Genomic DNA, 12,424 nt, shown 5'->3' on the forward strand with positions numbered 1-12,424 from the left:
GGTGTTTCAAAAAAAAAGATAAATGAAATTAAAGTTGTTAGAAAAGATAATCAAAATATATATTTACGATGAAATCATTTTAGTTATTATTATAATAAAAAGGAAAATAAATTAGTTAGTTTTCGTTTAATTTGTTTATTTATAACTTAATACTATTTACTGTAGGAAAAAGTAAATGTCCTTTGATCTAATCTATACTACTATTTGAGAAGTAAATTTGCTTATTTGTTATCCTCTCCATGATTTTAGGTATTTTTTTTATTTGTCATATTCTTATGATTTTGATTAATTAGTCATCAATTTAAAATTTTAAGACAATCAAAATCACTTATTGTGATAATTTAAAAAAATTGTTAATATATAATTACCCATTAATTAAAAACGAATTTCATTAATTTGATAATCATCATTATCTAAAAAGTTTTATATTACGTTATCCAAAAATATTATACATCATAATATTTTTAAAATAAATATAAATCCGTGTATATAGTTTTATGCATATATTAATGTTTTCAAATTTATTTTACATAGTAAAAGATATTCTATTAAAATATTTTTTTTTATCGAATATAAATTTTTTAATATTTAATTAGTTCAAAATCATGAAAATATTTATTCTAATGTTTTTTAGATTGATAATATATATTTACAAATTTTATTATTTGAGAATTAAATTCGCTTATTTGCCTTGCTCTCCATTATTTTAGGTATTTTGTTTATTTGTCATGTTTTTATGATTTTGATTAATGAGTCATCAATTTAAATTATTTAAGACTATCAAAATCACTTATTGTGATGACTGTTTTAAAAATTGTCAATATATAATTACCCATAAATTAAAAATGAATTTCGTTAGTTCGATAATCATCATTATCTAAAAAGATTTTATATTACGTTATCCAAAAATATTATACATCATAATATTTTTAAAATAAGTATAAATCCATGTATATAGTTTTATGTATATATGAATGTTTTCAAGTTTATTTTACATAATAACATATATATTATTAAAATAAAAAAATATTGTATATAAATTTTTAATATTTAATTAGTTTAAAAGCTTGAAAATATTTATTCTACTGGTTTTTGGATTGATAATATATATATATTTACATAGTTTTATAAAATTATTAAGTCCGCAGCGGTGGGTAAAACACCTAGTTCATATATATAAAGAAATTTAAGTTCTTACAAAAGATAGTCAAAATCTTTAATGATCAAATCATCATTTATTGCGACTAATAAAAGGAAAAAAAAAAATGAAGGGAATCGTTAAGGTCATGTTCTAACCTTCTCCTACAACAAGCATGTTTCTCTGTACAGCTTGAGCCTGTGTATCAAAATAGGCTGTTACTCATGTCAATTTTGGGAAAATAGCTTTGAACAATACGTAAGTGACCAGAAATAATGTAGCGACATCATCTGCCACCCAGGTATTATTAATTAAGTTGCAAGAGATATCATAATGTCTTTTCTTGGATAAATAGGCAGACTTTAATTCTCTGCCATATAATAGCTTAACCTCACCTTTATCTTCATCATTATCTTGATAAGAAAAACTTTCAACACTAGCCAAAGAGAAACCCCAAAAGTGTGTTCCTAATTAATCCACATGTCTAATCATAAGAGAAAGATAGGCACACGGCACAAGCCAAATTAATTCATAGTGACAAAGAAGTTTCAAAACTATCCAACTTAAGATCAAACAGCTTGTCTATATGTTATGTTGATGTTTCTCCACTAAGATGAAAATGACAGATGTCAAAAAACAAAAAGATGAAAATGACATTTTCCGTATGTATATTGGCTACACTTTATTTCCTACTTGACTTAACTCATTACTTGGTCAACCATTGTGACATCTTCAAAAATTAAATTCATGACAACGTAAGAGATATTTATAGTTGAGCATTCACTTATGTGGGGACATGTTACAATGAATACTTAACAGTGATCGGTTCCTAATCACTTAATATATACTAGCTATCATTTGGTAGCATATTATCAACCAAGAGAATTGATAATAAGATAAATAATACTTCAAAACGTCTTTAGCTCCTCCTTGTCCATCTCCAAGGAGGTATATTCCACATCCACCATGAAGGGTGATCAAGAACTACAAGTCATCGGTGAGTAAGCATCAACCAGTTCATGGAGAACTAATTTATGGTATCTCAATTATTGTTCAATAGATGAAGAAACGTTAGAAGTGACAACCAAACTACGTTCATAAACTAATTTTTGTGCAATATTTTCCCTCACTTACCAGTTCAGCAGGGAAAAGAACCAAACCCAACAGTTCAAGATGAAAGAAACTCGGTCGGTAGCAACCACACAAACATATACAAACGGTGGCTCAGGGTGATTATCTACACATTCTTTGTCATTTCAGGACAATCTGTTGCTACAATTCTAGGCAGACTATACTATGACAACGGAGGAAACAGCAAATGGCTAGCAACAGTAGTTCAACTTGTAGGCTTTCCTGTTCTGCTTCCATATTATCTCTTCTCAATCAAAACACACACAACAACTCATAGAGATGATGGCAAAGCAGCCTCACATAGGAACCGTGTCTTAGTTTACTTAGCTCTTGGGGTTCTTGTAGGAGGAGATTGCTACCTTTACTCCATTGGACTGCTTTACCTACCCGTTTCTACCTTTTCTCTGATCTGTGCATCTCAGTTAGCCTTCCGCGCTTTTTTCTCTTATTTCCTCAACTCACAAAAACTCACTCCAATCATTTTGAACTCCCTTTTGCTCCTAACTATCTCTTCCAACCTCCTAGCCTTCAATAATGAGGAATCAAATTTCAAAAAAGTAACAAGAGGACAGTATGTCACAAGGTTCATATGCACCATTGGTGCTTCTGCCGGATTTGGTCTAGTCTTATCATTACAACAGGTAGCCTTCCGTAAAGTCCTAAAGAGGCAAACATTCTCAGAAGTTATGGATATGATAATCTACGTGAGTCTAGTGGCCAGTTGTGTTAGCTTGGTGGGGCTTTTCTCTAGCGGAGAGTGGAAAACTTTGAGCAGTGAAATGGATCGCTACAAGCTTGGAAAGGTGTCGTACGTTATGAACCTAGTGTGGACGGCTGTTATCTGGCAGGTATTCAACATTGGTGGCACGGGGCTGATCTTCGAGCTTTCCTCTCTGTTCTCAAATGCTATAAGCGCGTTGGGACTGCCTGTGGTTCCTGTACTGGCTGTCATCATTTTCCATGACAAAATGAATGGGTTGAAGGTGATTTCTATGATCTTAGCTTTTTGGGGTTTCATGTCATATGTCTACCAACACTATCTTGATGATAAAAACTTGAAGAAAAGTATTGGAATCCCAACAAGTGGATCCTCTGACTCACCAGAAGCAAAAGGGTCAGGTGGGCAAAAGATACAGACTTCAGCCTAGTTTAAACATAATATATTTGGGATGCAACTCAAGTGAAGTCTGAGCGTGATTTTTTTCCCTATTTGCGTCATTGCAACAGTTAGTAGGCTTGGGTTAAACTAAATAATTAAATATTGTGATGTAGTTTTAAAGAAGACTACCCAAATAAGATTAGCTCAGTATAAAATCTTCTGGGTCGACGATTGACTTCTCCACGATAACCTACCATATAACATCAGATCCTCACCGAATTATGACCTCATGTTAGATCTTCACGAATTGAAAGTTGCAAACTTATTTGTCTCCGAAATGATAGTTCGAAAGTTAATTACCCATAAAAATAGTTTTAATCGGCTTACTTGTTTCAAATCGGTTTATTCTTAACCAAATAATATAAATCAACTAAACCAATCAAAAATCCATTTTTATATATAAACTATTTTGTTGAACTTCTTACAACGAGAAAGTCAAATATTATTGACTAAACGACGACGTGAGGTGGATTGTGTTGGGAGACGACGCGACTGTGTTCTTTTACGGAGAATCTGTTAAGTGTTACGATCACAAGCAGTTCTATTACATCGGAAGCTCATCGGAGAGCCACATTCAGAATCTGAAATTCTCTTACGGGATGGCTTAGTTATATTGGCTAAAGCATTGGAAAATATACAAGATCGGTGTATTCAGAGATACCCAGATTTGTACGGTTCCGATAATCGGATTCAAGCTTGTATGGCTGAGTTTAGTGTTCTATTATTCCTCTGTTTTGGTTATTCCTCTCATTTTTGGTTAAATATATTATATCTAGCCTAGAATGATTAAAAGGAAGACAACGACTGTTGCCTGACAGAGTTCCACCGGAGACAATGCGTTTTAGACTAGACGGCGGAGGAGGACAGATTGTGGCACCTGGATTGTGGAGATACTCCGAGATGATGCGTGAAGTCGCATAAGGAGAAACGGAGCTTAACGGCTTTAGGAAGACCGTATCTTGTGCAGCAAGATTGGTTCGGGATGACTTCAATACCACACGCCTTTGCCTTTCACAGCTTTTGTTCTCACCAGCAAACTGAAATAGAGATGAGTAGATTCATGAGGAGAAGGAGTTTGATCATGAGAGAAGATCAGTTTTCCACCATGGCTAGGGCTAATGGTGTTGGTGAATGAGATGATGATAATTGTTTTGTGGATTTTTAATGTCAAAACCCCTCAATTATGTTTCATTGGGGTATACCCCCCCAATTATTGATTCAACGTGGAAACCCCAACTCACTTATCTGAGTGTAACAGCCCCTCTGTTAATTTTACGGTTTAAACAACACAACAGTTTTAAACCAAACAACACAACATTTTTTAAACTACATGTTGAGTTTTGATTATTTTTTAAACTACATGATTTCTTAATAAAAACAACACAACATTTATTTAAAACATCAGGTAGTTTAACTTTTTTTTTTTTTTTTTTTTTTTTTTTTTTTTGTTAACCTGGGGGTATCCCAGGCCCATGGAGAGGCCCGGACTAATCCCCAAGGGGAGGTGCAGCCCACGGATAGACCATCTCTCCGGGTATTCAAATGGGCCCTAAAGCATAGGCCCATATCCGTGTTGGGTGACCAGGATAATTGTGACTTAGTTTCGCGCAGCAGGTGGATTGAACCTGAAACGTGTTGGCGTCTCAGTCCCGTCTCCTTACCACTCGACCACAATCACCCGGTCAAAGGTAGTTTAACCTATGACACGCTTTCTCTAATCTCCCAACTATTTCTCAAACTATCGAGAGAAAGAGATGACGACTCTTACGTTTTTCAAATTCTGGGGTTTTGAATTTCAATTCTGAGAATCGAAAGAGGGTTAATACGACAGAGGCTGAGAGAGTCGTTTTGTGTTTCGTGTGTTCTGTGTCAAAATCAAAAAGGGACAGTGAAGGAAGCCTTAGACAAACTGAAGCAAGAGGGTTAAAAAGTTGTCTGCGATTGGAGCTTTAAGGATGAACACGTAAAATACTTTTTTTTTTTTTGAAAAAGGCTTTCATATTTAAAGGTAAACAGTTACAAGATAAGACCAAAAGTCTTATAGTTGGGTAAAGTCTGCATGGAAATTGGATCCCAACCTATGGTAGAACAAAGGAAGAGAGTAGAAGAGCGACACTACAATGAAAGACAATTTTTAGAGATGAGAACCACGACCGCGGCGGCCTCGCTTTCCCTTCCCTCGAACCGTTTTCCATTCCATGTCTTGGTACTTGACTAGAGGTTTAGTCTCCCTCGCACCTCTTGTCAAGCTGAGCGAGCAAGATGCACCTGTCTCAGCTTCATTCCCATCACCTAACAATGCGTAACGAGAAAGACTCTCAAAAGCACAAAAGGAAGGTGTTGTTGTTAAAGGATCAACAGCAAAAGTTCGTAGGACCTCAGTGTTGATAATGGTTGATGGAGAAGACTCCATAGTCGGTGTTGTAATGAGAGTAGATGGTGAATCTACTAATGTGGATAAAGTTTTGCAAGAGTTTAGGGAAACAAAGTTGGTCTTCTGTTCAGTGAGAGAAGTAAAGGTTGAAATTGCAAGCTTTGAGTGGCATGTATCACCGTGGTCAAGTACATCATCAGAAGCGGTTGAAGCATGAGGTTGATCAACCGTAAAAAAAGGTGGCAAAGCTGGGGAGATGTTAAGTTTGGACTGGAGATCTTCTATCTCTGTAGTATGTATCTCAGAAACAGGGGTATCACCTTCTGAATCTGCAGGGAGGAGGTTTGCATTGGCTTGTAGATTCTCTTTAGTGGTAGTCGGTGGTGATGATGTAGCGTTATTAGTTTTTTGAAGGACCTTATCAATATCCACTACTGGGATCTCAGAAGTTGTCTTTTTTGAATCTGATGAGGCGGACGCAGGCTGAGCGGACGAAGAAGGTAAAAGACACCTCTTTTCCTTGTGTCATAGATTACCACATCTCTCACACATAGAAGGGATCCATGTGTACTCAACAGCAACAAGGAAAATGTGACCTTGTTTATCATCCAATGCAATAAGCTTCGGGAAGTCTTTGTCTAGCTCCATCTCAACTAAAACCTTTGCTTCACCCATACTGGTGGGATCCAGTCGAGGTTTATGCGTAAGGATAGGCTCTCCTAGTCCCGATGCAACATGACTTATTCCTAATCTTGAGTAGCAACAGTCCGGGATATTCTTCAGATTGGCCCAGACCAGAAGAGTGGAGACTTCAGGGATTTTGAAAGAGCCCTCTGGAGTCCATAGCAGGACAAAAAGTAAGCAATCATCAATATGCCATACTCCTCGCTGAATTACCCAATGACGAGTAGGTTGGTGCGGTATATGAAACATGTAAGAGGAGTCCCCCAGCTTCTTACAACTGATTTTGCAGCTTCTACCCCAAATTTTATTGTCTACAGCATGTATCAAACCACCCGGTGGTAAAGAACACTTATGGAACTTCCCAATGATATACTCATCTTTATTTTCAGGACCTAGCCTAAGCACCTTCGAAGGAATAGATACCTCAGGTGTTCCATCAAGCCGGTAAGTTGGAGTGGCTGCGCGATAGAGATTCCGTGACTGAGGACTTAATCTCGCAGCCCACGGAAAGCGGAGACTCCCATCTGCTTTTAGTTCCGGTGGTGGAAGCTTCTCAATCGGAGGTTGGAGATTACGGGCAGGGTACTTACTTTTTGGTTGCTTGTTTAAGATCCCATCATTTAGAGTCGGCCAGATAGAAGCTAATTGATTCCCAACAATCGCAGGATCATAGTCTTTAGGAGTACATGGTTCAGAAGGAGTAGCCGGTGGTTTGAATAAGAGTGGTTTTGCCCAAAAACCTAAAGAAGGGACAAATTTCTGTGAAGCTTGAGGATCATTATCTGATGAGATTATTGGCAATTCATTAACCTCAGAAGTTGATATCTGCATCTGGTTTAGTGGAGGAAGAATCGTAATGTCAGACGACAAACCGTTTGTGACCACAAGACTTGATGAGTTCTGAAGCACGTTCGGGTCAGACGGCAAGACACTGCTGATAGAAGATACATCAAGAACACTGCCGGCTTGAGTAAGAGAGTCAAGGGTCTTTTGTTGAAGAATATCTCCTTCTAAACTCAAAGGAGCGTCAACGGTTTCAAGTAAGTGGACATTGGTTCCAGAAGCAATAGGAAGGGCGGTGGTTGGATGAGGGTAAGTGGTGGTTGTTTCAGTTGCAGGGTGAGTGGTGGCGGAAGCAGAAAAAACAGGAATTCCCGCGGTTGGAGAGACAGGAGGAGTCGAGATGGTTACATCAGCAGGAGGAGCGGTTGTTGTTACAAGTGAAGCTTCTGAATCATTCTCCAGCGAAGGTTTTGATGCAGGGGAGATGCGATTTGGACTTGACGACCATCGTCCAAGATATGGCCATCTAGGGTCAGGAGTAGGAGTATTCTGAAGCTCAGAACCATCATATGTGACGACACCGGAGGTCTTGGACAGGGCTTCATTGCTCTGCATATCTTCTTTACCAGGCTCCATCGGAGTGGAGAGCTCTAGCAGAGAAACCGTAGGAGAAGGGAGGTCCGTCATGAGATTGAGACGGAACAGGCGGCGACTCCGGTATAATTAGGTCGCCGAGATTTGTCGAATCGTCGATTTGAGGTCGCTTGTGTTTTCGTCGATTTTGGGGGTGCGTACAGCGCGTGAGCCCTCTCTCTTACTTTTCATGCCCAGGTAAAATACTTTTTTACTGATCCCTTTTGGTTTCATTGGTTTCATTATGAGTTTGAAGGGTTTGAAAATTTTATTGTTGTAAACAGGAGAATTCATGTTCGTTTACATGTTGGAGTATACTGGGCAGCAGATGGAACATACAATGGTGGTGAAAAAAAATGTTGTAGGATTAATTATATATAAAAATGGATTTTTGATTGGTATAGTCGATTTTAAATTATTTGGTTAAGAATAAACCAATTTGAAACCAGTAAACCAATTAAAACCATTGTTTATGGATAATTGATTTTTGAATTATCAATTCGGAGAAAAATAAATTTAAAACTTTCAATTCGTGGAGATCTAACACGAAGTCATAGTTTGGTGGAGATCTAATGCTATATAAAAGTTATCGTGAGAAAATAAATGCCGATTTCATGGAAATTGTCGGTTATAAGCGATGGGTTATAACTTATAAGTAACTGAGCAAAATGATTAAAACAAACATTTTTTATCACAAAGTTGGTCAACTTTTGTGTATATTTTCAAAATGATTAAAGCAAACATTTTTTTTTTTGTCTAGATTAAAGCAAACATTATTGATTTCTTATGCAACAACACTAAATTACTGGCTAAATAAATAAAGTTTCTTAGAGCGCTATTTCAAGAATTCTCCAAGTTAAGTGGAAGCAGAAAAATCAAAGTCAAAAAATCAAAAAAGAGCCTAGGGAGCCTGCTCTGATGTCTCTTTCAAGTTTCACCTGCATAGATATAAAAGGAGAAATTGCCATAAATACTATAGTATCATTTTTCATATTTACACTAATTATTTTTACGATCAGTGAAGTGTAAAAAATACTTATACCCATAGAGTTAACTAATCTAGACCTATAGTTTAAAGTTGAGGGGTGGGGTAGAATTTTTGGAATGTGAAATTTATGATTCTAATAAATATTTAAATAAATACTTAAAATATATAATTTTTTTAAATAGTTTCAAACATAATTTTCGATTTTCAAAAAAAATTTTTGAACAAAATTAAAAAAAATTCGAAAAAAAAAATTCAAAAAAAAATTTATAAAAAAATTCGAATTTGAAATAGTATAATTCGAAAACATAATTTTTTTAAAAATTTAATTTAAATAATGATTTATTATATATATATATATATTTATAGATAACAAGAGTATAAGAGTCTTTTGTCACTTAATGAAAAATGTATTTTTGAAAATGTCTCTTTAGTGGTGGTAAAGATGAAAAGTGATATCATGAAAGTGGTAAACATAAAATTTCTCATATAAAATGGACATGACTATTTACCAATAGGGCTGGGCAAAATATCGGTAAATTTTGATTTGATTCGTTATCCATTTCGATTCAAAATGAAAAATCCAGATATCCGTAACTCTACGAAGCAAAGCAAAGACTAAAAAGAAATATCCGTAAGAATCAAAGCAAATCACAAATATTAATATTTTTAGGAAGAATATTCAATCCGATCCGCTATATGCATAAAATGGATGCAAGATCTTCTTCATCGTTTTAAGCTATATGGGGCTTCTTCTTTTGTCTATCATCATTACCTTGATGAAATGGAGTTGATTAACTTCCACACAAACCATGTCAAGGAGGATACACAAATTTGATGGAATGTTGCATACATTCATGCATATATCTTATATAAAGCTCGTTTGTATAATTTTTGTAGTGGTCCATGCGAGTGGGATACATGTCTCTCTGTACAGCTTGAGCCTGTGTATCAACAAGGGCTGTTACTCATGGCTTACCATGTTTTCCCAAGGTTATTGAAGGTTCGAGTTGAGTTTCTTAAGAGCACCCACAACCATAAGTCCTTAACAGAAAATCCTTAACAACACTTTTTAGAATATTTTATTCTTTTTTTCTGTTTTTGTCCGAATTTTTTTTTTTAAAAAAGATTGGTCAATCGTGGGCTTCCACGCGGCAGTGGAGCCCACGCACAATGAAGAGATTATCAAAAATGAGATCCGTAATTAAGGACTGAAAAAGTCAATTGTAGCATAATCCTTAATAAAATGAGACCCACTAAATATTTTAATATTACTTTGCTAAAGATTTTGGCATAAAATCCGCTGTTGCGGTTGGTCTTAACCCATATACATAGGTTTCTTAGTTTGAGGGATTAACCAATTAGAGTCGAAAGATGTTATAAAACTATAAGATTTACCAGTTTTAATATAGCTTACAAAGATGCTAATGCACCATTCTGATTTATGGTTTAAGCGCACCTAAGATAAACAATCAGGAAATCATGTCGAACTATCCTTTGGGAAACAGAGCTTTGAACAAAATGTAAGTGAACATAAATAATGTAGCGAGATCCTCAGCCGTCCACTATTAAGTTGCAAAATAACTTAGACTTTCGTTTTGTAATTGGATGTGCTATGTTATGTTGCATATAAATTTCGTTAGTTTTTTTAAGTTGATTCTTATAACTAGATGTTTCATTTTAAGTTGATTTTTACATAAATATATTACATCTTAATGCAAATTCAAAAATGTCTCAAAAAACAACAGCTGGGCATTTGCATCCAGATGTGCATCATACAAAAACAAATGTCTTTTCTTGGAAAGATGGGGCAGACTTTGTCTGCCACGTTTTAGCTTAACCTCAGCATTATCTTGAGGAGAAAAAACTTCAAGACTAGCCAAAGAGAAACCTAAAAAATGTGTTCCTAAATAATCCACATGTCTAATCATAAGAGAACGATAGTCACACGGCACAATCCAAAAAGAATTCATAGAGACAAGGAAGTTTCAGTACTATTCAGCCTGAAAATCACACAAATAGTCTGTGTTATATTTGATGTTTCTCCACTAAGATGCAAAGGAATTTTTTCTGAGTAAATATTAGCTACACATAATTTTCATCTCGACTCAACTCATCTCTTGGTCAATAATAGTGCCATCTTCAAAAATTAAACTCATGACAGAATGAGAGATATTTATAAATTGAGCATTTACTTAATGTGGGGACATGTTACAATGAAAACTTAACAGTGATCGGTTCCTGATCACTAAATATATATAGCTATCATTTGGTAGCTTATTAGCAACCAAGAGAACTGATAATAAGATACTTAATACTTTAGCTCCTCATTGTCCATCTCCAAGGAGGTATATTCCACATCCACCATGAAGGGTGATCAAGAACTACAAGTCATCGGTGAGTAAGAATAAACCAGTTCCTGAAGAACTACTTTATGGTATCTTATTGTTAAATATATGAAACTACCTTACAAGTGACAACAAAATTACTATCATTAACTAATTTTTTTTGCAATATTTTCGCTCACTTACCAGTTCAGCAGGGAAAAGAACTAAATCCAACGGTTCAAGATGAAATCAACCAAACAGGAGTGCCTCACTCAAACATATACAAACGGTGGCTCCGGGTGATTGCCTACACATTCTTTGTCATTTCAGGACAATCAGTTGCTGCAATTCTAGGAAGAGTATACTATGACAATGGAGGAAAAAGCAAATGGCTAGCAACTGTAGTTCAACTTGTAGGCTTTCCTGTTCTGCTTCCATATTATCTCTTATCAATCAAAACACATGCAACAACTCATACAGATAGCAAAGCAGCCTCACCTAGAAACCGTGTATTAGTTTATGTAGCACTTGGTGTTCTTGTAGGAGCAGGTTGCTATCTTTACTCCATTGGACTGCTTTACCTACCTGTTTCCACCTTCTCCCTGATCTGTGCATCTCAGTTAGCCTTCAACGCTTTATTCTCTTATTTCCTCAACTCACAAAAACTCACTCCAATCATTTTGAACTCTCTTTTGCTCCTAACTATCTCTTCCACCCTCCTTGCCTTCAATAATGAGGAATCAAATTTCAAAAAAGTAACAAGAGGACAGTATTGTTAAAACACGTTTACAAAATGTTGGACGGTGATTACGGCTTGGACGGTGATTACGGCTTGGACGGTGGCCGTAAATGGAAATGAGTTTATCAACTCTTGTAGGCACCTACCAATCCTCATAATCTCTATAAATACCAAGCCATGCCATCACCTCACATTCATCCCAAAATCAAAATCACAGAGAGAAGTGAGGAAGAAGAAGAACGTGAGAGAGAGAAAAAAAAAAAAAAAAATTTCTTTTTCTTACGGGTATTTGGGATCGGGTTGAGAGAAAATTATTTAGAGAGTTTGGGTATTTTCTCCTATTATAACGAGAAAATTATTAATCGATTTCTCCGTTATAATTGAGAGATTGTAACTCCTATTATTTTTCTCGTAATAAATTCTTCAACCTTGTCCGTGGTTTTTACCCTTTGGGGTTTTCCACGTTAAATC

At 35.7% G+C, this 12,424-nt stretch overlaps 1 protein-coding gene across 7 annotated transcripts in view; it reads left to right on the forward strand.

Annotated features, from left to right (window-relative positions):
* Positions 1-12,424, forward strand: part of LOC106311570 (probable purine permease 9) — a 25,112-nt gene that overhangs the window by 8,645 nt on the left and 4,043 nt on the right. For 2 of the 7 annotated variants that reach the window (XM_013748781.1, XM_013748776.1), the window contains exons 1-2: positions 1,996-2,135; positions 2,276-2,852. In XM_013748781.1, the coding sequence (XP_013604235.1) occupies positions 2,105-2,135; positions 2,276-2,852 (608 nt within the window). In that variant the 5' untranslated portion in view covers positions 1,996-2,104. Of the gene's footprint in view, positions 1-1,984; positions 2,136-2,275; positions 4,662-11,260; positions 11,285-11,421; positions 11,984-12,424 lie in introns of those variants that run through there. The other 5 variants (XM_013748779.1, XR_001264053.1, XM_013748777.1 and 2 more) reach the window with 5 other exon arrangements.

This window comes from Brassica oleracea, chromosome C8 (assembly GCF_000695525.1).
Source record: "Brassica oleracea var. oleracea cultivar TO1000 chromosome C8, BOL, whole genome shotgun sequence".
Classification (NCBI taxonomy): Eukaryota; Viridiplantae; Streptophyta; class Magnoliopsida; order Brassicales; family Brassicaceae; genus Brassica; species Brassica oleracea.